This window comes from Stegostoma tigrinum, chromosome 20 (assembly GCF_030684315.1).
Source record: "Stegostoma tigrinum isolate sSteTig4 chromosome 20, sSteTig4.hap1, whole genome shotgun sequence".
NCBI classification, from domain to species: Eukaryota; Metazoa; Chordata; class Chondrichthyes; order Orectolobiformes; family Stegostomatidae; genus Stegostoma; species Stegostoma tigrinum.
This window is the reverse complement of record NC_081373.1, coordinates 32,327,546-32,352,464: the sequence shown is the minus strand read 5'-3', so window position 1 is coordinate 32,352,464 and position 24,919 is coordinate 32,327,546. Positions and strand designations below refer to the sequence as shown.

At 38.2% G+C, this 24,919-nt stretch overlaps 1 protein-coding gene across 6 annotated transcripts in view; it reads left to right on the top strand.

Annotated features, from left to right (window-relative positions):
- The window catches only part of c20h10orf90 (chromosome 20 C10orf90 homolog), a 377,977-nt gene that overhangs the window by 294,767 nt on the left and 58,291 nt on the right, over nucleotides 1-24,919 (top strand). For all 6 annotated transcript variants that reach the window (XM_059653092.1, XM_048551086.2, XM_048551083.2 and 3 more), the window contains 2 exons: nucleotides 10,424-10,503; nucleotides 18,715-19,846. In XM_059653092.1, coding sequence (XP_059509075.1) covers nucleotides 10,424-10,503; nucleotides 18,715-19,846 — 1,212 coding nt within the window. The remainder of the gene's footprint in view (nucleotides 1-10,423; nucleotides 10,504-18,714; nucleotides 19,847-24,919) is intronic.

The following is a 24,919-nucleotide window of genomic DNA, read 5'->3' as shown; positions in this document are numbered from 1 at the left end:
AATAGCCCACAAACTGACAAACACCCTGTGACAACTACTGATGAACATAAAGCATCCCATACCTGAAACTGGCAAAACTGGGATAATATACAAAATGACATGCAAGGACTGTGAGAAGCACTACACAGGTCAAACCAGAAGAAAACTGACAATACAGATACAGGAACACTAACTAGCCACAGAGAGACACAACCAATTCTCGCTTTCAATTCCACAATCTCATCACAATCAATTCCAAGGTATCAGAGTAGCCCACAAACCAACAACCACCCTACGACAGTTGCTGACAAATATAGGATCCCATAATCAAAGCCGGTAAACTGGAGTAACGTACAAAATACCATGCGAGGACTGTGAGAAATGCTACACGGGCCAAATCAGAAGAAAACTGACTATACAGATGCGTGAACACCAACTAGCTACCAAGAGACACAACCGATTTTCACTTGTCTCACTACACACAGACAACAAGGGACATGACTTCAACTGGCACAACACATCCATAATTGCAGAAGCCAAACAGAGACATGCCAGGGAATTCCTGGAGGCCTGGTATTCCAACCGGAACTCCATCAACAAACACATTGAATTAGACCCTGTGTACAAACAACTGAGAAACAACACCAGAAGTAATACCAACCACCCCAGCAAACTGAGGCATATAAATAATAAGCAGGACAGAACACCCTACGCTGACCATGTTATCTAGCAGAGTGACAAAATATTTGCAATCAAACCCACCAGCTCAGCTAGCATGTCTACCATTGCAAGTTGACTCTTTTAAGTTACATCCTGCACTTTTACACTTCCGAGTCCACAAAGCATGATTAAACTGTTTTCTGATGTGGAACTGAATGATTCCGTTCCTTTCCACTGCTGGGGTTTACATGCACTGCATACCTATTTTTATTGATGTTTCTTATTACCACACCCTTTGGCTCTACCACCAATAGTTTTGTGATTTTTTCTGTTTTCCACACTATTATAGAGACTCCCTTTCAGTTATTTAAAACTAAATATATATCAACGCAAGTAGGCTCAAGGAGGGCTTATAATGGGGCAGGAAGACTGGGGTAAAGAACCTGTTCGCCTTCCAACTATGGTCTGTCCCCATCTGCCCCACCTCAATTAATTCCCTGCAGCCAACAAAGACTCCTACCAATGGGAAGGAAGAGACTTGCCAGAAGGAGCCCTGTCTTTTTAAAGTAAGTCCCGTAAACGACTGTGCCAGGGATGCCCTGATTTATCCTGGAGATCCCAATCTACTTCTCTGTGTTCTGGGTTCCAGTGATGATCCTTCTGCCATGGCCCCGCTGCCAGCAGTCTGTCAGATTGGGATTTAATCCTGTCAAGGCTGCTGGAAATTTGTTGCGGATGAATCCACTCCCATGACTGTTAAACTCTGCCTATTAACTCTGTTTCTTCCTTGCCTGATCAGATGAACATATCCAGCGTTTTCTGTTTTTATTTTAGTATAAAACATCCCTAAGTTAAATATCACACACCCAAAACAAGATAAAGCCCATAACCAACCCAACAATTACCCTTAAGCACTAATTCCTAGACTTTGTTTTCTCAGTGTGAAGTTTGTTGGTCAAATTATGTATTGAAAATTTAAGTTTGTCTGAAACTGAGACAATGAAATTTCAATTGGGAGTGCAAATTTGGAAAATGACCACTTTAGCCTTTAAAATAAAAGCCCAATTCTAATTCTGTGCTCGTAAAACTGGTTTTGAATGAGCTAAAATCAGATCCTTAATTTCAGAATAGTGTACTGCTGTCCACTTTGACATTCCCATTACTCATTGCAGTCAATTTTGTGACCTCTTTGAATTAAGTTTTAATGACACATCCAAGAAAAGGGATAAATTTATAGTGAAGGAGGCAGTCAAGGATGAAGAAACCAAAACAAGGCTGAAGTACATCGGGAAGGACTGATTGATTGCAAACTTGTATTTAATAACTTAGAAGATGTTAGGAGGAAAAGAAAGCAGGAATTTAAGTTGAGAGGTCCTGGGAAAGAATCAGAGAATAACGATTGGAAATTTTGATCAAGAAGAAAATTTAGATTACAAACCTTATATTTTGTGGTGCTTACATAGTGAAAACCAATTATTTTAATAGACTTCAATTATTTTGTCAATAAAGCACATTCAGAGAGAATTAGGCATAAAATCCAAGATTCAATTGATAGGAAAAGGTTTTCCAGATTTTGCGTATGTTAAATGTGGATTAACCAATATATTTGAATAGTTTGGAGGGGTTGATAAAATGTGTGCCAATCAAATCTTATTGCATGAGGGGAGATGAAGTGCTTATGTTTCAGTGTCCAAAATCTGATTAAAACATTGGCATTTCCCGGACGCAATGCTTACGCTAGAGTTTCTTTTCCTGTATTTCTAGCCATTATTTTTGCTTACAACATTTTTTTGTCTTTTCTTTCATATTTGTCAAATCTATCCATTTGCACGGTCTACTATGTATCTACTCATCCGAAATGTTTCTGTTTCATTCCCTTAAGGGTGATTAATATTGCGTGTCAAAAAGTGTGTTTGTGAATAAGACTGTTAGCAATTCTGTTACTTTGCGTGATATTTCACCCTATTGCCATAAATTTAACAGAAATCCTATTTACAATAATAAAAGTGAATGTAAGTGCTTGGATTTTATCCCTGGGCTACTTACACTCCAGCCCTGACAAAATGTACCAATGCACTGAATGTTAATATCCAATTGGAAAGCACAAGACACGTATTCATTCAACATCATCCAGGACAAAATTGATCAGCAATTAATTCTCCACCATCTCCACCAACGAGGCACTCAGGTTTTAAAGTGTACTATTTATAGCATGCACTGCAGCAACTCTCAAATGCATATTTGACAAGCCAATGAAAGTATGCAACCTCTATCAACTGAAGTTATAAGAGCTATATTATTGCTTCCCTGTACCCCTCCAAGTCACGTGCCATCCTGTCTTGGGCTTCTATTTCTATTCTTATTTCTATTGTAACAGGGTCAAAATCTTGGAATTCCTGAATTAAGAGCATTGTGAGAGTACCTTCATCATGTGGATTGTAGTAATTAAGGATGAAGGCTCAATACCTTCAGGAGTGCAACTTCTAGCTGATAAATGCAGGCCTTGCTACTAATGCCCAGATCATAAGAATAAATGAATTAAAAGGAACATTTCTTGTGATCTCTGTTATTAAGGAGTAGAGACTAGAATTAGAAGCAGAACAAAGCTATTTGGCCCTTCAGCCTGCAGTGTTATTCAATAAGAGCCCAGGTGAGCTGATTGTAGCCTCAACTCCACCTTCCAGTCTATGCCATAACCCTTGACTCCCTTGTTAAATAAAAATCTAACTCCATCATGAATACATTCAATGACCTAGCCTTCACTGCTCTCTGAATTCCTCAGATTAATGTCTCTCAGAGAAAAAAAATCTCCTCATCTCAGTCTTAACTGGGAGACCCATAGTTTTGTGCACTATCTCCTAGTTCTGTATCTCATTTAAGGCCATCTGGTAGGTCATCCAAAACTCTGCTGCCTGTATTTAATTTGCAAGTCCCTTTATCTATCTCACCTGTACACAATAGCTTACATTGGCTCACAGTCAAGCAATGTCTTGATTTTAAAATTTTCACCCTTGTTTGCAAGGCCTAACCCATCTCCATCTCTGCAATATCCTCCAATCATACAACCCTTGGTCTGTGCTCCTCTAATCCTGGTCTCTAGTACACCCAATTATATTTGCTCCTCCATTGCCAGTGGCCCCTTCAGTTACCAATGATGCAAACTCTAAAAAGCCCTCCCTACCCCTCTCTGCTTATCTGCTTACTTTCCTCCTTTAAAGCTGTCCTTAAGCCTACTTCTTTGACCAAGATTTTGTCATCTGATCCCCCTAACATCCCATGTTGTTTGAAATGCTCCTGTGAATACTTCATTGCATTAAAGGTACTACACAAGTGTAAGTTGTTGTTATTATCATACTTTTATGTTCTGCCCAAGTCGAGATTGATATGATTTTCTGCAGGTAGCAACACCAAACATGATGGAGCAATGAATGTTGAGGTTTTCATAATTCTTCAGTGCATTGCGTCAATGTTCCTGGAATCTGTGGCACTCCAAGCCAATGAAATCATATGGGTTAAACATTACTAGGACCCCAAATCTTGTTCAAATTCGAGAAATATTTCATAATGGTTGGTGCACCTGAATAGTGCTTCACACACTCAGTGGCTGTATGTTGTTTTCACATGGTTGGCCCTTAACTTCACTCAAGTGACTAGCTACCAGTACTTTGTTTGCTTGCAACTTTAGATAATTATATTTCATTTAGATAGTTATATTTATTATTCCTATAGATAATTATAACTCATTGTTTTGTAGTAAATATTTTAATATTCTAACGTCCTGCAACAATTCCTTTTCCTAAGGCAATGTAGATATTTTCAAAACAATTTGTTTGGAGATGTTATTACTCACCCCTGAGCAGATGGGGTCTGAATCTAGGCCTTCTGGTTCAGGGATAGAAACACTACCATTGCACCACAAGAGTCTCAGAAGTAAAAATGCCATAAATCTGGAGGACCGTAAGACTCATAAAGAAATGACAGGTGGGCTATTAAAACCTCAGGTGAAGAGCGAAATTGAGAAGACAGGACTTTCATGGTAAGCACAATCAGGCAGGAAATGAACCTACACCATTGGTTTCTTTTGGTAGTACAAGCCAGCTGTTCAGCCAACTGAGCTAACTGATCCCCACTCCCTCTTGTTTTATGTTATGACTAGCAACTCTTGATAAAGTGTTGACAGCCAGTGACACTAAGCTTGACAAGTGAACACCAATGAGTTTTAATCTGTTGATCTTAAATCTTGGAATACAATGAGCTCCTTGCTTTGGGATTGCAAATCTGAAGCATTGTGTCCATAATTTTCTTGCCCTCACAATCACAACTTGCATACCTATGTACATTTGATATTGAAAAAAAGCACAAGCCATACAATACAGCATTGGAATTAGATATTATCTTATATTGCATGATGAAAACATTATGTTATATAACACAGTGTCACATCCTAAGGATATGCCAAATCAATAAGCAACCAATTAAATAGTTTGAGGCACTAGCACAGTTGTTATGTCATAACATGTTAAGTAGAACACATTTAATGATATGTTTACTGTGTTGTATGTCTATAAAAATTATTTGAGAAATATCATAATAATATCTTAGATATTTATATTATTTTGTTATACCATTACCTTTTCTCTTTAAATACATTTACCATGTCTTCTTTCCTTCAGCAGTCAAGTATAATTAATTCAGACATTATCTTAGATCTTCATCACTTGTAGTAAATTTGTTGTACAGCAGATGAAGGACTGAGATAGAAGAGCAAAACATCTTAAATCAATCTCTTTCACTACAGTAAAGACAGATTAAACGTCTTAAGCTTCTTTAACATATAAAGAAGTTGACTATTTAAACCTTTATTTTCATATTGGAATGTAAATGAATGATGCTTCAGATAAATTTATACAGACTCAATATTGCCCTATTGATTTTGCTTTTCAGAAGTTGGAAAGGTTAATTGGAATTCTTGCTGAGTTAAATGCTTTTAGTAATATAGTAATACACTGTAATCAATGTGATATATATTTATGTAACAGACATTAAACCAATTCAATTAATGTGTTTAATTTTAAATAATTAATCCATTGTTCCAAGGTATGGCTGTTTGCTTGTTTCTGCTATTCAAAGATATTTAGACATCTATTTGCAATGGATGAGTCCTTCAAAGCCTCTTTACTGAAGAATTGGCTGAATCCAAGATAAGACAAAGAATCGCAAATGCTGGAAATCTGAAGCAAAAACAGAAATTATTGGAGAAACTCTCAACAGGTGTGGTAGCATTTGTGGTTAGAAAGCAAAAAACAGAATTCTGAAGAAGCACACTGCAGCTGGGATATTAATTTGTCTTTTCCTGACTTGCTGGAAGGGGTAAATTGATTCTCAGGAAAGGGAGTTAGTGAAGAAAGGGAAGGTACAGTTGCAAGGGTAAAGGGGTAACCCAGAAGTAAGTGCAGCCTATCGATTAGTGACTTTACAACCCAACCACTGCATTCCCGTATTATTCCTGGCTTTTCTATTCAATTAGCTTGACTGGATGTGATGACAAGCTGCTAGAGTTGATTTCAACGCCATTATTTAAAGCAACGTTAAAAACATGAAATCTGATAAATTCTGGAGTTGGGATTAGAATTAATTGATGGAATGGATTGCATGTATTCAATTGCATTGGATTGCATTGGATGCCTCCATCAATGTGAAGTCAGGCATTGTAAGGATCCTCAGAGTGATATTGTTTACTATTGGTTGGAGGAGAAACCTGCCAATAAAATCAAAAGTATGGTCAGACATTATTAGTCAGACAGGATTCATGGACTCTGAACAGAAGTGGTGTTTTAATAACGTCAGCAGGATGGAAAAGGTGAGAACAGTGGCACCTTTAACTTTATTCCAATGTGTATATACCTCCTCATTCCACCTTTTCAAACTTCAACACATCAGTCCTCACATCAGTTTAGCTCACTGATTCTCCCAACCCTCTCTATGCATTAATGCCTATAATGCCAACTGTCTATCCACCATCAAAACACTCACGTTTTGTGCAATGTCATGCCTGTCCTTCATGCTAATGTCCATAAATGCTGTTTGTTCATCCATTCAACATTCATTCATTCATTCCCTTGCTACAGAAGAGTACATGGAGGTGAAAGAGAGACAGGGTACCAGACCGGGACCTCTAGCCATCTCATAACCAACAGATACGGAAGAAGTAGTTCTGGACATTAGCAAAGCCTTGGTATGTTTGACTACTGGAAAAGGGATCATCATACAGTGACAGACCTAGTTTTGAGAGAATTCAATGTGTACAACACTGATTAATGTTGACTTGATTAAACAGGCTGTGAAATATGATTAGATGTCTAATAACCACTTAAAGCATTCCCACTTTGGCAGTTCTAATTCATGTCTTTAATCTCTCATAAAGTCATAAGGCATTCTGTAGGAAGTTGTGGGTGAGGACATTGGTGACTTCTCAGAGGAGGTCTAAGATCTGTTGGTACACCATGCAAACCAGACAACAGCTCAGAAAGGATGATAGTTAAGTATTCACCCGGCAACTCGCACATCATAAATGAGCAAGAGAAGATGGTGGAGCCAGGAAGAACACTGGATAATCTGTGTCAGAGGCAACAGGATACTCCAAGCTCTGCATAGCCGAATGCAGATGCTGTTCCTCAGTGGCTAATGCTACAGAAAGCTCATAGTTTGTACACTGAACTGGCATATTGTACATGCTTGCAGAGAATTTGGAAGAATCCACCTTAAACATGAGTGATGTGGTACCACAAGTCTTTATGGCGATGTCTTTATCTGGGAGAAGAATGACCATCTGCATAGAACATCAAACACAGTAATCAGACAACTGCAATTAGGCCACCATCAATGGCTGTCACAGCACAAGTGATATTTAAAGGTGGTACAAATGTTTCACCTGCTAATTAGGCAGTTGGTGGCAGCCTTATGTTTCTTTCTTTGGGGAAGGCCTGCTAGGCAATGACAAGCTGTTACCAGAATCAATAACCCCGGGCTCAAAAATCCTGGCCCCGTAAGAGCTGTTGACTATCAGACAGTAACAACTGTGCATTGCTTGCTACCATCACTGCGGAGCAGCAATGTCCGCACCCACAACTTCCTACAGAACACCTTGTGGCTTTATGAGAGAATACATTGACAAAAGGCCCACAATTGCCAAAGGACCCAGGCCTTAGATGAGTGATGACAGGGTGGGAGTTGCAAGATGAGATGAGTCATGGAATCGATGAAGAGAGTTGGAAGCAAAAGACAGGGCAGCTGCTCAGAGAAGGAATCCCCTTCCTGATGGCAGGTCTTTCACTCAGGCACTAACTGTCCTGAACAAAGGACCCCTGCTAAGAGTTTGCAAACAACAGTATCAGGGTTTTTTTAAAACTGGCATTCTCATATGACTAATCTTTCACCCACCGCTGCTGGTGAATACTAGTGGCGCTGAGATAAGACCCATAAGTAGGCATTATTTGCTGGAACCTCCTTCTCTTCTGACTGATTAAGTGGAACTCTTCCTCTCCTCACCTGCCCACAATCCCAAACCCCATACCAATTTTACTTCAGGATAGGAAATTAAATGTCACCCTATGAATGTTACCATTACTTTAACTAGAAATCTTGGCCTTGGTCACATCATCAGTCCTCAACAACGTGCTGTTTAATTTATTGCCAGCAGGGAAATACAAATGGGCTTTAAGAGAGTTAAGACAGGACATGGAGTGCAGACTAGACTCAATGCCAACTTCTCCAGTGCCAATATGTGCCCCATAAGCAGTAATTTGGCTCAATAACAAAGTTTGTCACATATGCAGCCTTTGTTGAAACTCCCTCAGTCTCCAAAAAGATGTCATTAGCCAAGAGCTTCTTAGCAATCAGAGCAGGGCCTGCATCTCTCTCTGCTAAAGCCAAAGAGCCATTGAGGTTATAATAAATAAAAGTGTCAGGAAGACAGAGAGAGAGAGAGAGAGAGAGAGAGATAGAGAGAGAGAGAAAAAAAATCTGTACTTGCATAAATGTATTTATATGGGTATGTGAATGGTAGAATCTCAAGTTCCCATTTTAGTTTTTTGCCATGTAAATTATATTTGTTTCCACAATTGTTTCTTGTCATCCACTTCTGTTGCTGTCCAGCAAGTGACCTTTTCATTTCTGATGAAAGGTCAGACAAAAGTTGACACTAAGCAATGGTGAATATGATGCTTTGTTATTTGCAGGATTGTTTTGTGTTGGAAGTTGGGAGGAAGAGGACTTTATCTGGTTTACGGATAGCTGGAGCCTAAGTGAACCTTGCACAAATAAAGACATCCTATGAAGTAACGTGCAACCTCATTGGTGCCTTGGCTTCATCACATTTCACCTAAGAATTATTTAAAGAGTTTCCATGCCAATGTTTCTCAAACTGTTCTCTGTTGTGACTCCATTCTAGTGCTTCACACTTTGTGTGACCACAGAGTGAAAATTGTAGGAGTGGGAGAGAGACGCTGAGCTGGTTATGAGTTAACCCAACAGGAACAATGAACAAATGAAACATACTGTTATTGATTTGTCTTGATATCTCAAAATGCACTGTCCATTATGTTCATTTCCAAATATTACTGGATTAATTCCATGATTTATTAGGATAGCATACCATAGCCTTGCAGATTACATAGGTGGTGTAGATTCAAGTTCCCGCTGAATGAATGAGGGTTTCTGCCTTAACCACCAAAGTGGGTAGCAAATTCCAGACAGCCTTGGTGAAACTGTTTCTCCTTGCGTTCTCTCTAATCTTCCTAAATCTATCATCCAAAATGTGTGAGCCCAGGTAAATGACCTCCTTTTGAAAGATGAATTGAGATTCATCTAAATGTCTAGGCACTTGCTAACCTGTGGAGTTGAAGCACATGTTTTAAAATTGAAAATAGAAAAATGTTCTTTTTTTCCGAAATTAACCATGTATTAATGAAATTATATTCTCAGAAATCAGATTTCAATCTCAGCTATCTTTGGGATTTCATTAATTAGTCACTCATCATGGAGACTCCCACATTCTCTGTTTCATTCATTAAAGTAAGACTTTACCTTCAAGCAAACAGACTGGCTAATTCTGTTTCACATATGTTCCTAAGATGTTTTCTAAGAGGTGGGTAAAATAGCTGTCAGTGTATCCTCTGTTTCTGTCCCTCCTGCTTCTTGCAGCTTGACTGTGACCATATGGGAATTCAAATTAGCCTTAAATTGATGCAGACAGTACACTGGTACATCAGCATGTTGCACCATCAGAATACCAAGACATTGCATTACAGTATATTTGGTCACTATTTCAATTTTCAGTTTTCAGTCTTTTATACCAGTTCTTGGTACAGGCCACTGTGCTGTCATTTGTCAAACTCTCTGTTCATTCATGTATACAAACTCAAAATTGGGTCATTTGCGAAAATTCATCTTTATTTGCACTGCATTAGTATAGAGTCAAAAACATTTGAATTGTTTTACAGTTCCCTAAATATAAAACAATTCTTCCCATTGAACAATAGTCCCTTGAAAACCTAGTTCAGCAAGTGTAGACATATTAGGATACAAATGTACAGTCAAAGATTAAAAAAATGGGTTTGACTCAAGGACCTATTCAGCTTTCTTAATCTTTAATAATTTACACATAAACTAAACATATCGTATTTTGCTCTTAATGCTATTTACATGTTCTTTTATGGAACAGTGAATTAAGTTGTTAATCGACTCTAAATAAAGCTTGTAATGCTGTGCCTTCTATATCTTTCAGTTCTATCTGAAGAACCTGGATATAGCACAAAAAATTGTTTTTTTGTTCCAAATTCCCATTTCGGAGCACCACAGCCTGAGGTAAAAGATGAATAAAACATTATCAGCATATAAAATATAACAACATTGTAATTATCATTTGTACAACTTTTTAATTTGTGACTTTGTGATTGACTTGACTATGTTGTCTTATAATGTATAAATATAAGGGAATTAATAGGGCTGTAACAGGCCACTTTGTTTTAAATTGCTAACTTGTTTCTGGTGATCTGTCTGTTCCAATTTTCAGTGGTTTAGGTGGTGATCATTCATGCTGGAAAATGTCAGCTGCCTCAATAATATTTTAAAGAATTAGATCAATTCAAGTGACATGGTTTACCAAGACAGTTTTCTCATCATTCAGTGCTGCTGAAGGGATGGGGTTGGTTAGCTCTGTTGGCAGCTTTGCAGGCTTTCAACACAGAATGAAGCTAACAGTGTGGGTTCAATTCCTGTACTGGCTGAGGTTACCATGAAAGACTCTTCTTAACCTCTCTCTTTGCCTGAGGTGTATTGATCCTAAGATCCAGTTGCCCCTCTTTAATGGGAGAGCAGATTTAGGGTCTGGTAAGACTATGGCAATTTTACCATTGGATTAAAGTGTATTTTGTAGCATCTTGATCTCAGGCTTTGGAGGGGCAGGTGGGAAGGCCGATAAGGATGACAGAGGAATATGCTAGGAGATGAAACCAATTCCCACTTCCACGGCATATTGCTAATGTCGTGGCCACTGAAGAAAATACATGTTTAATGGAATACTACCTCTTTCCCCACTACTGTTTATTGGCACAGAGAGACTGCCAGGTAAACCTTGTGAGGAGCCCTCTTATTGGCCACTCCATATACCACAGATAGCCCTGAGACAAAGGCACCACCACTAAAATAAGCCACCCTCCCCCCAAACGACTCACCACCACACTTGATTGCCCAGGGTCTGCCTGCCCTGTCCTAGCTTGCTGAAGAGAATGAAATTTGTCTTTGAAGGTGCCTCGGCACGTACACTCTTCCCACTCCTGCATCCTTGGAAATGCAGCCACTAATGTTGGTGTAGCAAAGGTGAGGCTGAGCAGCTGGCCCACTGATTCATTGGCAGTTCTGGAAGGCAGCCATTCATCCATTATTGGCATTGGTTCTGCCACAGCAAAGTACTATCCCAGGTCCTGCAGTCTCTTGGTGCAGGGTTGACTCCCTTTTTCTTTTCTGGTGGCAAGTAACAAACAGCTCGAATGGTTCGGTCCAGAGAGCCACAGTATGGCAGGAAAAGGAAACAAGAAAACAGAAAATTCTGGAAATACTCTACATGTTTGGTAGTGTCTGTGGGGAGAGAAACAGATTTCAGACTTAGTGTTTCAGATTGTGACTTTTCATCAGTTCTGAAACCTGAAAGGTTAACTCTGCTTATTTTTCCACAAATGCCATCAGACCTGTTGAGTGTTTCTAGAATTTTCAGTTTTTATTTCAGATTTTCAGGATCCACAGAATTTTGCTTGGAGGAATAAAAGTTGAGAAAACAAAGAGTTGAACCAATGAAAGATGAAACTTGATGAAGTAATTAAGTCATTTTGTGAAATGTGTTTGCTTCGGTAAAACTCACAGTTCTCAAAGAGGAGCTGCAACTATTTTCAAGACTGGTAATACAGACAAAGTGAGAATATGTTTGGGAAGCACTAGACTAACTCCAACCAGAGGTAGTTTTGAATATATATGCAGGTCCTCACAGGAGCTAATGATTACCCCTTCATGGCAACAATAGTCCAGGAATTCCTACGAGAGTTTGTAACAGAAAGAGCCGCTACCAGTCCAATGAGAACGACCTATATATGTTTGACACATATGTTTCTTAGGTAATTTAAAACAGAGGGATTGTTTTAGCTTTAAAAGCAGACATTGAAACCTTTTAGGCACCTTTTCTGCCATTATGTAAATACCAAAATGTTGTTTAGGAGACAATAAAGTGAAGCTGTAGAGATGAGTGCCACTTTCAAATCAGAAATTTGACAATATTCTAATGGAGGAACATTTCAAAATTGCATTCCAATTCAAATTGACTTATTGGTTTAAAAAAAGTGACAGTGTGGATCCATAGAGGGCCATTTTGTGTTTTTTCTCAGTTCTGCCTTTGTGTTTTGTGTGTTGGAATCGAATTACTATCTGCGGGAATTGCTAGCACAGGCATCCCCAGTGACTCAGTAAAACTGTCTTTGTTTGAATTCTCTGGTATTCTACTGAAATAAGGAACAGATATGCAATATTTTCCTGGTGGCCCTGATTGCAGCTTCCCCTACTCAGGGAATTTGTCAATTTTAATAAGGCTCTGGGACATGCTAATTTCAGGGATCAATTTCATGAGAGTGTTCATTCCCAAATAGCTTTAATGCATCATACCTGCTCATTTTGGGAAAGACACCAGAGGAAACCAGCTTTTTAGATCATCATTTCCCCAATCTAGTCTCTGAATAGTCCACTTAAAAAAAAGCTGTTCTCGAGCCCATGGGAACCGATTACTTCTTAACAGTGGATATCAGAGTAGCTTTAGAGTCCGATTCAGCTTAGTCCGAATTCATTTTCCATTTGGATTTGTTCAGATTTCACATGGCATATCAGCACCTTATTGTGTGCAATGGCTTGAAAATAGTTGAACATCAAGGCTGAATTCAACTCAAGCATATTGACAGCTTTTACATTTCAGTAATAAATAAGCAATTCCAGCAATACCGCAGCATTGAGAAGTAAATTCATTTTCTCTGCAGATATCACTTTCTGGAGTTTGGTTTTAAAAATTATGCTTTTGATTTTCTGTACTCAGAGCAAGTAGACCAATTTTGGATGACATATCATACTCAATTTTCTTTGCAGTGCAAGGTTGTGTCATTGCATGACAGTTTAGCACAGTTTTTCAGATGTTAATTTCTGATATACCTTGATTTGTAATTAACTAAGATGTGTCTCGATATTCACAAAATATATTATGTCGTTGTTTATTTAAAATTGTATTGTTTGCTGTTTGTATAGAAGCTTCCCTGTTATCCTGTTGATATTTGCACTAATCTTAATATTGGTAAAATGGCTAATTTTACATTAGTGTAAGAATAGTACCCAAAAAGCAACATAGTAACAACCATGACAGACTTATGAATATGAGATTACCTCTGTCTGTGACTGAAGCCAAATCAACTTTGAGTGTTCAACCTCAATGAGCTTGTAAAACTGAATTTAAGGATCAGTTATAGGAATGTTTCAGCCAGTGATGCATTTCACTATAAGTTTGAACAATACTCAGGTCAGAAACTTCATTCCATACATTAACTTATAGAAAATATTATAAAGTGTATTGATTAATTACCAGTTAAGATGAAGAAACATCTATTTTCTTATTTATTAAGATCTTGTCCTACCTGATTTTTACTTTCAGTCATCATAGTATGCCTACAGTGTAGAAACAGGCCCTTTGGTGCAACAGGTCCACACTGGATCTCAAAACCAACCCATCCCACTATGACCCACCTAACTTACACGTCCCTGAACACTATGGACAATTTAACACGGCCAATTCACCTAGCCTGAACATCTTTGGACCATGGGAGGAAATCGGAACACTCGGAGGAAACCCTCACAGACATGGGGAGAATGTGCAAGCTCCACACAGACAGTCACCCAAAGGTGGAGTTGAACCCAGGTTGCTGGCACTGTGAGGCTGCAGTGCTAACCACTGAGCCACGATGCCACCCTATGCAAGGCTCAGCAAGTTAAAAAAGGGATGAATTATAACATTTAGCATTATCAGAAACTGAAGTAAAATAATGATAAGGGACTTTCCTTTCTGTTCCACCTGGTTAACACTATTTCCCAGAAAAATCAAGAAAGAAAAACGGACAGTAAACTTTTGGGCTGACATGACAGGCATCAGGCCTCCAAACCTGTCTCAGAATTTCCCAGAATTTTTTCCAAGTCCAGGGCTGCAATAGATGTTGTTCCAATTGGAACGTTTAAGTGAGGGAGGGCTGAGAATTCTTAGCTTTTCAAGCTTATTTTCTGCTCCATGCCCTCACAAGCTCTGCGTATTGAGCAACTTGACAAAATGTTGTGCATGGAGCGAGGACCAGTTTCTCTCTGCAGACTTGATCTTTCAAATGGACTGCTGATTCTGTGCCCAGGTTTCCAGCATAAGGTCATGTCAGGAGCACTACTATACTTAGAGAGCGCTGAGGGCTTGCAAATGCCATGCAGGAGATTCTGCTATAATGTGTGATTCGGCAATGTGATTTGGCTATAACACGGCTGACGAATAGGAGAATGCTATTTCAAAAACGCCAACTTACATTGGCTATAAAGTGATTCAGGCGTTGATACTACATGATCATTTCACAGGCTTTGTCCTAAGCATATGTAATGTTAGCTCCAAATGAGTCTGCACACCAGCATCACATGATCATTGCACTTGCTGCGCAAAGTACAGTGCTCAGTTTTTTTTGAAAATTCTGCTGTGTTACCCACAAAAATGCAAGGACAAAATGACAAAAATGTCAGCAAGAAGAGGCCTGATGGTAAAATTGCAGGTGGTCAATGTAAAAGAAGTTATAATACTGAAAGAGAATCAAGACATTATGAAGTGTTTTGAGCGTAATGAGAGAACATGTGACATAGTTCACATAACAGGAGTAAAGGAGTTTACCTTATGCACCATTATAGGCAAGACAGAAAAGATTAAAGTGAGTTCTATTGCTAGAACTATCTGAATGCTAGCAAATCTGTGAGGTCACGGACAAAGAAATTTGAGGAGATGGAGTGGCTTCTAAGTGTGTAGATAGAAGATCAAATGAAAAAGTGATCTGGGACAACTTTTGTCACCAAGAGAAAGCCTTGTCAATTTACAAAGGTCTAACAAATAAAACCGAAAGTCCTGCAGATGTGCCTGCCTTTGGTGTTAGCAGTGACTGGTTTGCTGGTTTTAAGAACAGCTATGCTTTTCACATCGCAAAGCTATGTGGCGAAGCTGCCAGTGCAAATGAGAAGTATGCGATGACGTTTCTTCACATAGTAAAAAGATTCATCGATGAAGAAGGCTACTACTTAGATCAAATTTTCAATTTGGATGCGACAGATTTGTACTGGAAGAGAATACCTTCAAGAACCTGCATTTCTATGAATGAAACACACTCTCCAGGCTTTAAGATGGCAAATGATCGTATGACAGTGCTGCTGGGTGCCAACGCCGGGGAGACTTAAAGCTTAAGCCTGTGGTAATATACCACTCTGCCAACCCGTGAGCCTTGAAAGCTCACCTTAAGTCTACTCTAGGCATCTACTTTAGGTCAAGCAAATGAGGTTGAATGGCAGGGAAAATTTTTTATGATCTTATTGTTGATGCTTTGGAAGATGTTTGTTGAAAGTATTGCAGGGAAGAAAATTTGGATTTCAAGGTTCTCCTCATCCTGGATAATGTGCCAAGCCACCAACAACAAACTGCTATTTCTATTCCCAAACACACTTTCTCCTTCAACCCATGGACCAGGGTGCAATGGCAGCATTAACGCTTATTATTTAAGGCACAAATTCAACAGGCTAATTGTAGCCACTGAGGAGGATAAGGACAGTGTTCTTCAATTTTAGAAGAGCTTTAACATCAAGAATGCAATTGACATTACTGTGGGTGCTTGGGATGATGTCAGTAAGGACTGCTTACATGCAGTTTGCAGAAGCTTCTCCCAGATCTTTTTTTCAAGATTTTAAAGGCTTTGACCTGTCAGAGAAGCTCCTAAGAACCAAAGAACATAGCGTTGATCTTGCAAAGCAAGTTGGATTTGAAGTACTGGAGAGTGAGGATGTTGAAGAGCTGCTTGAGTCCGGGTATGAAGACCTCTTTACAGCTGATCTACAACAACTCCTTGGTAAGGGGGATGCAAAAGCTGGAGATGAATAAGATAAAGTCTAGGACACATGATGACAGGATCTTTCCACTTTTATTTTGTCTCCCGTCCTCAGGGAAATTGAGAAGCAGTTGCAGCTGTTAGAGGACAACAATTACAATGCAGAACGCAGCAGGGTAGCAGTTCGTGGAATAAGATCTTATTTGGCACCCTATGACCAGCTTCTTCATGAAAGAAGAGAAAGGGCAAACCAGCAAAAACTGGAGTTTTTTTAAGCCAACCCCCAAGAGACAGTCAGAAGACAGTGAGCCACAGCCATCCACTTCTGGATTAACTATTTTTTGCCCTAATCCTGCAACCACAACTGTACCTGAAGGTGATGATGATAATGATGATGACGACCCTCAGCCCCCGCATTAACAACAGAGCAACCTTAAAGCCTTCTCCTCCATCAAGTCACCTTGACATTTTTTTTCAAGATAAGACGTTAATTTACTTTTATTTCATTATTAGATATGAATAAAACATTTATTCAAACTGTGATATCCTTTGTGTTAGGTTTTTGAGTGATTTTGAGTGATTGTTTTTAGTGGTCATTCTCTAACCCTGTTGTTCCCATAGGCCACATTAATACTGTAGCACAATTTTCTGTAACATGATATTGCCCAGGAACGCAAATTTTGCTTTATAGCAGAACCCCCTGTGTTTATTTTAGATAAAAATGGGTTTCGATTGTATAACCTAAAAAACAAACTCATAAATAAGTTATTCAACAAGTTAAGAATACTGACAATAAACTTAATTCTTCATCTAAAACTAACTGTTCTCTCATTTTTCACACATTCCAATACAAACAAGGGCAAGTTTTCCCTGTCAGAGCACCGCACCCATATCTATTCAATGTTATTACAGTGCAATATGGTAGGCAATTCTTTTGGGTCAACACTGAATTACTTTTTAAATTGATTTTGGACCTGAGAGGCTGTATATTAATAATAATCACTTTCAGCTTTTTATTTTTCAAATGGAGACAGGTAGGGGGTTGCAGGGAAGGGGTGTGGGGGAAGGTGGGGAATGAATCATTGCCAAAGATGTAGTTCACAAGTAAATATACCTCAATATTGGCTTTCTGTGTTATCTGGGAATATAGTGCGATCCTGCTATAGAAAGTGTAATTTCACAAATTGCACTCAAAAATACTCTGGAGGCATTTAAATTTAAAAGTCATTTATATCCCACTCAAACATTTTGCTTAGATTTGCATGTGTGTTAACTGACTGATGCAAAACGCCACAGCCTCTGGCTGCTATGTGGTTGTGAAGAGCAGTAACGGGACTGCAATGCGGAAACAGTATTGCCAACATTGCAATAAAAGAACCATTAATGCAAGGGAAGCAATGGGTCACGTGACATCTTTCAACTGCACTGGAGATCCTTCCCATTTTTCTATAGTGCTTTTCCATTTCCTAAGAGCCATGCCATGAATTTTATTGTGCCAGTTTGTTCATTGAAAAGCTACAGTGTATTTGACATCAAGGTTCTAATTAATCAAAACTACAATTGCTCAGGCATGACGTAACAGACATTTCAAATGATAGACAATCATCATAGTTCATATTTATTTGAAATGAGAGAATCCTGTAAATGCATAACCCAACTAAAAACTAAAAATTAAAGCAAAACACATCTGATTTTTGAGGCTATCAGATGTTCTTAGCTGGTCCCAAACAAAATAAAATGAGCAAGATTTATGTGTCAACACTGGTATTTACATAGATATCCTCAGTACTAAATTTCAAAAATAAAAACATAGTACGCAAAGTTACTGAATCAGGAGTGATTTAAATTGCATAGTGGACATGTGATGAAAAATTATTTAAGTTGCCATTTGCATTGATTTGTCACCATTGGCTGTTTTCCAGTATCAGTTAGTTTACGTTAATAACTATAAGATATATGTAACAGTATACAATAAACATGCAACTTTAAGTACTACTCCTTTCCAATGAGCAATTACTCATTATATGCATTATCCCTCAGTCATGAAGATTTTACATTGAATTGCACTCACATGGTTTGATAAAGAGGAAAGGAATTTCTTGTAAATGCATGCCACCTAGCTGAATGAAAAAAGACTCGACAGCTTTATATATGAGCATTAATGTAGCTGTCTCAATTCTGCAATTCAAGCCAAGCTTTCAATTTTATATGTGCAATTTTGTCTCATTTAATAGGATTAAAGTGCTAATGTTCATTTTCATTCAGGTAGAAAGAATTAGAATACAAAATATTGAAGCAACTTTAGCATAAAGGATCTTAGCACTTTAATTATACAATTCTTGGCATGTTACTGACGATTAATTTGCAATTTTCTTTTTCTTTTCAGCTGTATGCAACATCCAGCAAAGACACTGCAATGATACCATCTGCTCTTATCTCACTAGCAATCAGAAAGGAAGCAGACAAAGAGCATTCCTGTGCTTCATCTATTTGTTTACAGCATGTCCAGCCTGGACACTCCCATCAATTATTAAGAAATCTAAATGTTAAAACACTACACACGTCACTGTCAAAAATGCCAGTTGAGTATAGAATTTTGGACTCCACTATGCATTGGAGAAAACGTGGAGTCTTAACAAAATCCAGGAAAGGGTTTTCCTCCATTACAATTACAGCCCGAAAACTGATGAGCCCAGTTAACAATACTTCCAAACAAACCGTTAGTGCTTCTACTGATGAGAGAAAAGCAACAGCATGTGACAGATCTGTGAAAGTTCTGAAAAATTTCAAGAGTTCTGAAGGCATTATGCACGTTCATTCCAGCACAGATAATATGAATGAATTTCTTTGTGATGGATATACAGCTACAGTGAAATGTTCTGAGCCTCACTCAGTGTTACATTCAACAGAAGACAGGCCAGGTTCTTTAAAAATTGATAGCAGGCATCCTGAAATCTTGCTGCTAAGCAACAATGGTGACAAAACCCACCATCTTGCACAGCAGTTTCAGTCAGTTGTATCATTTTCACATTTTGAAGTTCAACCACAGTGCTTTAAGAGTGCGTATTATTTAGACAAATCTCTTTTGGTCGATTTTTGCTCTCTTACAAACAATGGATTAAAACAGAAAACAACTTTATCCTTCAAGCTAAATTGCACTTCTTCCATATCATCAGCAGATGGTGGCAATGGCACAGTTAAACTCATTCCAACCATAGAAAACCCAAAACAAGAAGTTGATTTGGATCAAAAAACATTGGATGTATCCCTGATAGACAATTACTGCATTCAGGAACAAATATCAACTGCTCAGAAAGATTGTAAAACTATATACCAATGTAATGGACATGTGCATTCTGCTATAAAAGATGCTCCAAGTCTACCTGAAGGGTCTGCTTATTTCTGTTTATTCCTTCCAAATACGAAAAAAGGAACTAATTATGCGAGACTCGATCAGAACTATAAGTGTCATCACCAAAAATGGCAGCATCCCTTCTCTGAGATTGTAATGGAAACAGGTATGTGCCAACAAATAAATTACTTACTTAAAAATACATTGGAGATTTCACTTGAGAAATTGCACCAAAATGATTACTGAAATTATGCTCATTATGTTACAAAATTTCTGTTAAGAAATAATTCACATTCTCACAGATGAAAAATATTCCTTGGACAAGTGCAATCTGGAAGCATTAATAAAATGTAATTCATAAAATGCCTACAGTGTAGAAACAGGCCATTCAGCCTATTGAGTCCACACCACCCCTCCGAAGAGCACCTCACATAGACCCACCTCCCCACCCAATCCCTGTGATCCTGTATTTCCCCTGGCCAATCCACCTAACCTGCACATCTTTCAACTGTGGGAGGAAACTGGAGCATCGGAGGAAACACACATAGATATCGGGAGAATTTGAAACTCCACACACACAATCGCAGAATCAAACCTGGGTCCCTGGCACGTGAGGCAGCGCTGCTAACCACTGAGCCACAATGCTGCCCAGTAATTCTTTTTTCCATTAAAATGTATGTTTTATGTTTAAGGTTGTTAATTAGGTGCAGCTTTGTCAATGCAAATAAAAGTGGCTTCAGTATGAAAAATAAGCATTTTAATCAAGGATTTGTCCTCCTCCTGTGAATAACATGGCTCAAAATGACTGAAAGTGGCTGTAAAAACATATGCTGAGCCACTTAATAACTTATTACATTGGTTAGTACTTAGTAATTTTTTGAATATTAAAACTTTTAAAGCATGATTACTCATGGCTTGTATGTCTAAGGAAAGAACACGAGTTTTCCCAAACAGTGGAATTCACAATTTTGACATAGTACCTATGACTAGACTTGAGAAAATGGCCTGATTTAGGTGAATTGAATCTGTAACAAATGCAAAAAGATTGCAGAAAACAAAAATTGAAGGCACTTTGGATGTAAGTCACTTATTTTTAAAATTTCCAGTCTTTCTTGGTTCAGCTGATTCTGCAGTAATATAATTTATGAACATTTGACCCACATCAAAGATTCTTCTGAAAACATTAAGGTACAACAGAGTGTAAAAATAGCAGATATAAAAGGAACAAAAACTGGAAATGATGAAAATAATGATAATTCTGGGAAAACACAGCTGGCCCTTCAGAATCTGAAATGAAAAAGAAAAGCGTACATTTGTGTGGAGCCTTTCACAACCTCAATGTTCCAAAGTGCTTTTCAATCAATTAGATACTTTTGACATGTGCTCACTGTTCTCATTATTGTAAAGGCAGACACAATACAGCTAATTTTTGCACAGAAAGCTTCCACTAATAACAATGTGATAATGAGCAGGAATCTTTTTGTGATATCCTTCTAAACAGTGTGAATGAGCGTTTTACATCCACCTGAGATGTGCTTTACATCCATCTTAGGCCTCAGTTTATTGCCTCATCTTAAGATACAGCCTCTCCAACCATGCAGCACTTCCTTAATATTGCATATAGAATGTGAGTTTTTGTGATGAATTCCCAGATGGCACTGGCCCTACAAGTTTCATAATCAAAGCAGAGTTTGTTAACAGATAATCTGTGGCAAACATAAAAGGTAAACTAATGACTCTGGTATTCTACTGATGATTGACATTCAAAATGTTAACTCATTGTCTCTTTCAGAGGCTGGCAAACACAGGGCATGTTTATGATTTTCTTTTATTTGGGGATACGGCTAGATGTTCATTAGCTTGTGGATTGATTACCTCTGATGTGAAAAAACTAAATGCAAGATATTGAAAATGTTTAATCTTAACATAACTAAGTATAATATAAGTATATTTTAATCCTAATTCTGAACTCTGATGAATTTTGGTATTAGAAACTAAAGACAAGGAGAATCACATTTAATCAGAAATGATAAACTAAACTTAAAGTTGAAAGTGAAGGGTATTGGTTTCAGGCATTTGACGAGGAAGACTGTAATATTTTAATATGTCTGCTTATTGGAGTGATTCCATTTGAAATTACATTATCAGATGTTTCATATAAACCATTTTATTATTATCCCTTACATTGCATTTTGATAAACATAATTGAGTTCGATCTACAGCGCTAAAAATATGTTTTTCTTCTCCAGATAAATGTGGCTTAGAATCTCTAGAAAGACATTTGAAATTACATGCCTTCACAGAGAAATATTGCATTGTGGTTTTCACTCATGGGTTTATGTAGTAGATGGACAGTTATCTTTCCCAGAAAGGTGCTGAACAGGTATTTAGTTAGAATCAAGTTGAAGGCAAATGGTATAGGTATTTACTGAGAAGGCCAAATACGCCATTGCATTGTCATGGTTTCATTGGATGGAAAGGAGATAAGGAATGTGTTAGTATGGGTCAAAAGGCTACCATAATCAGGAAAGATATTGAATTTTCAGTAGCTTTATTTAAATACATTTGAGGATCAGGAATCACTGAAGCAGAATTTTATTCCCTTAAGTATGCAGATAGGGTAATGCTTTTATTGTCAAACCAGGCAGCTGATCTTAGGATCATTGCACTTGTAAAATGTATAATCATAGACTAGACAAGGCATCACTTCAAAGTTTGCTGATGACATGAAGCTTGGAAATTTAATGTACAGATAAAAGGGTAAAAATAGATTTCAGGAGGATATAGACAGACTAGTGAAAAGAGCAGGCACAAAGCAAATGGAATTTGGGAAGGTGACGGCCTAGTAATATTATTGCTAGACTATTAAGCCAGAGACCCAGGTAATGGTCTCAGGAAGTGTGTTCAAATCTTGCCATGGTAGACACTGGCATTTGGATTCAATTAAAATATCTAGCATTAAGAGTGTAATAGTGATCATGAAACCCAGGCCAATTGCCAGGAAAAAAAACCTATCTGGCTCATGAATGTCATTTAGGGAAGGAAATTGCCTACATGTGATTCCAGATCCATAGCAATGTGGTTGACTCTTAACTGCCTTCAGGGCAATTAGAAATGGGTGATAAATTCTGGCCTAGCCAGTGACACCCACATCCCACGAAAAATATTTAATTCAAAGAATATGAAGTGATGCAATTGGTAACGTTATGATTTATGAAATCCAGCCCCACTAATCCTAGAGTTGTACCAAACATTAAAGTTTCTTTTCAGGTACACAGAGTAACCCAATCTATCTGACTTTCAGCCTAACTTTTATAGAAAGAATCGACCAGGTTTCTGTACTAAACAACAATTATTATTTATTGTAAGTAATTAGACTGTAGCTGCAAGTAAAAAAAGAGATTGACTTGGAAAGTGTCTCTGATCTATCAATTCAAAAGTCACAGCTCACAGTGATAACTGCAGCAAAGGTAACCAGTATTCTTCAAGTTGAAACTGAGTTTTATCAACTGCAAAAATGGGTAGCTTTTCTTGGGAAGAACAATTGCACACCCCTCTGAATCTTTCTGTCTCCCTCTGTGCCTGTGTCTCTGTAACTTGTTCCCAGTTCCAACCTGCTCAATTAGCTGAGAAACACCAGCTTCACTTCTAAACATCTCCTCAACTCCTAACCTTCTACGCACAGTAGGAACCCACAGCCACAAAAACAGAGTTCACAATAGGTTTCAAATTCCCTGCTGTGAAATTATGCAGCCATCCCAGTAATTCTGGTTTTATTTATAAATCGATTATTCTCCTTGCAGTCTTTAAGGACACAAAAGTAAAAAGTCTTGGCTCTTAAAGTAAGAAGACTGACGAGAGGCAGTACAATCTAATTCGTATAATTTTAAAAGGGTTTCAAGATGAAAGAGACCTGAAAGATGTATGAACCCGATCTTTATTACTGACTGGACAAATTAATGAGGTTGATTTGAGGTTGACCAGATCCATGACTTCATAAACAAAGGAATAGGCGCTGATTTTTGTTCCCAGGTTTGGAGTACAGTCAGTAGAAATCCTGGTTTCACAATTTCAACCTTTCCTATTCTCAGTCCAGGGATGCGGGCTGTACTGTGATCCAGGCCAGCCGACAAGCAAGAATCTAAGAGACTTCCCAGTTCCTAAGGTGAGCTAGACAGAAAGACTGCCTGGTCCTCTGGCAGTGTTTAAACTTTAAACATAAAGATGAAAACAGAAAACATTCCCCCTGCTTTTTCTTCCTACAGCCATTCCAACTTAGATCTCCTCAGCCACTGCCTTTTGCCCTTTCCTGTCAATGCCAGCTCATCTGTTATCCAGAATTGGCATTAATTGGGAGGCATCCTGACAGAAAATAAAGTTATCTATTTGTGATGTCACTAGTGAAAAAAATACACTCCCGTTGTAGAACAAAACCCAATACATTGTAATTGCTTCAACTAACATCTGACATTATGTCAATTATTATATGTCAACAAATGTTTCCATTCAGTAAACAAGGGGGATGTTCATCAATAGGCACCCCAGTGTGAAAATTATTGTTTGGGAAATCAGTCATGTAGCACCAAAACCTATCATGGATTTAAATAACCAGGCACTCTGAATTACCCAATTTTTTTTTTGTTAGCTCCACATATTTTTGGAGGCCAAAATCCAATGGGTATCTTAACTCTTCAAAAGAGGAAAAGTAGAAGACATTCCTATAGTCTTCATCCTTCATAATCCCTCACAGCTCCTCAGCCCTACACTCTCGCCGAGCCCCACCCATGCAAACCAAAGAAACCTATTCCCTCTTCCTATTCCTTCTCATTCCATGTACCCCTGTGCCAATTTAGTGCCTATATTCATCTTTTCACCCTTCATCTACTATGCTAATTCATTGAATATCTTGAATTAGTGCAGATCAAGCTCAAGATGTTCAACAGCATTCAGGACAAAGCTACTCAATTGATCAGCATCCTATCTGTACCTTCAATCTTTCTTCCTTCCACCAGTAAGTACCATTTAGAAGATGCGCTGCACCAACTTTTTCTTTCTAACTAACCCAGGGCCCTTGGATAGGATCTTTCAAACACATGATCTCTTCCACTTAGAAGGACAGGAGCAGCAGATTTGTGGTTACTATGACCTTCAAGCTCCCCTCCAAGCCACACAGTAGCCTTACTGGGAATTTTAAGACTGTGAGATGTAGGAGCAGAAGTAGCCATTCAGTCCATTGAGT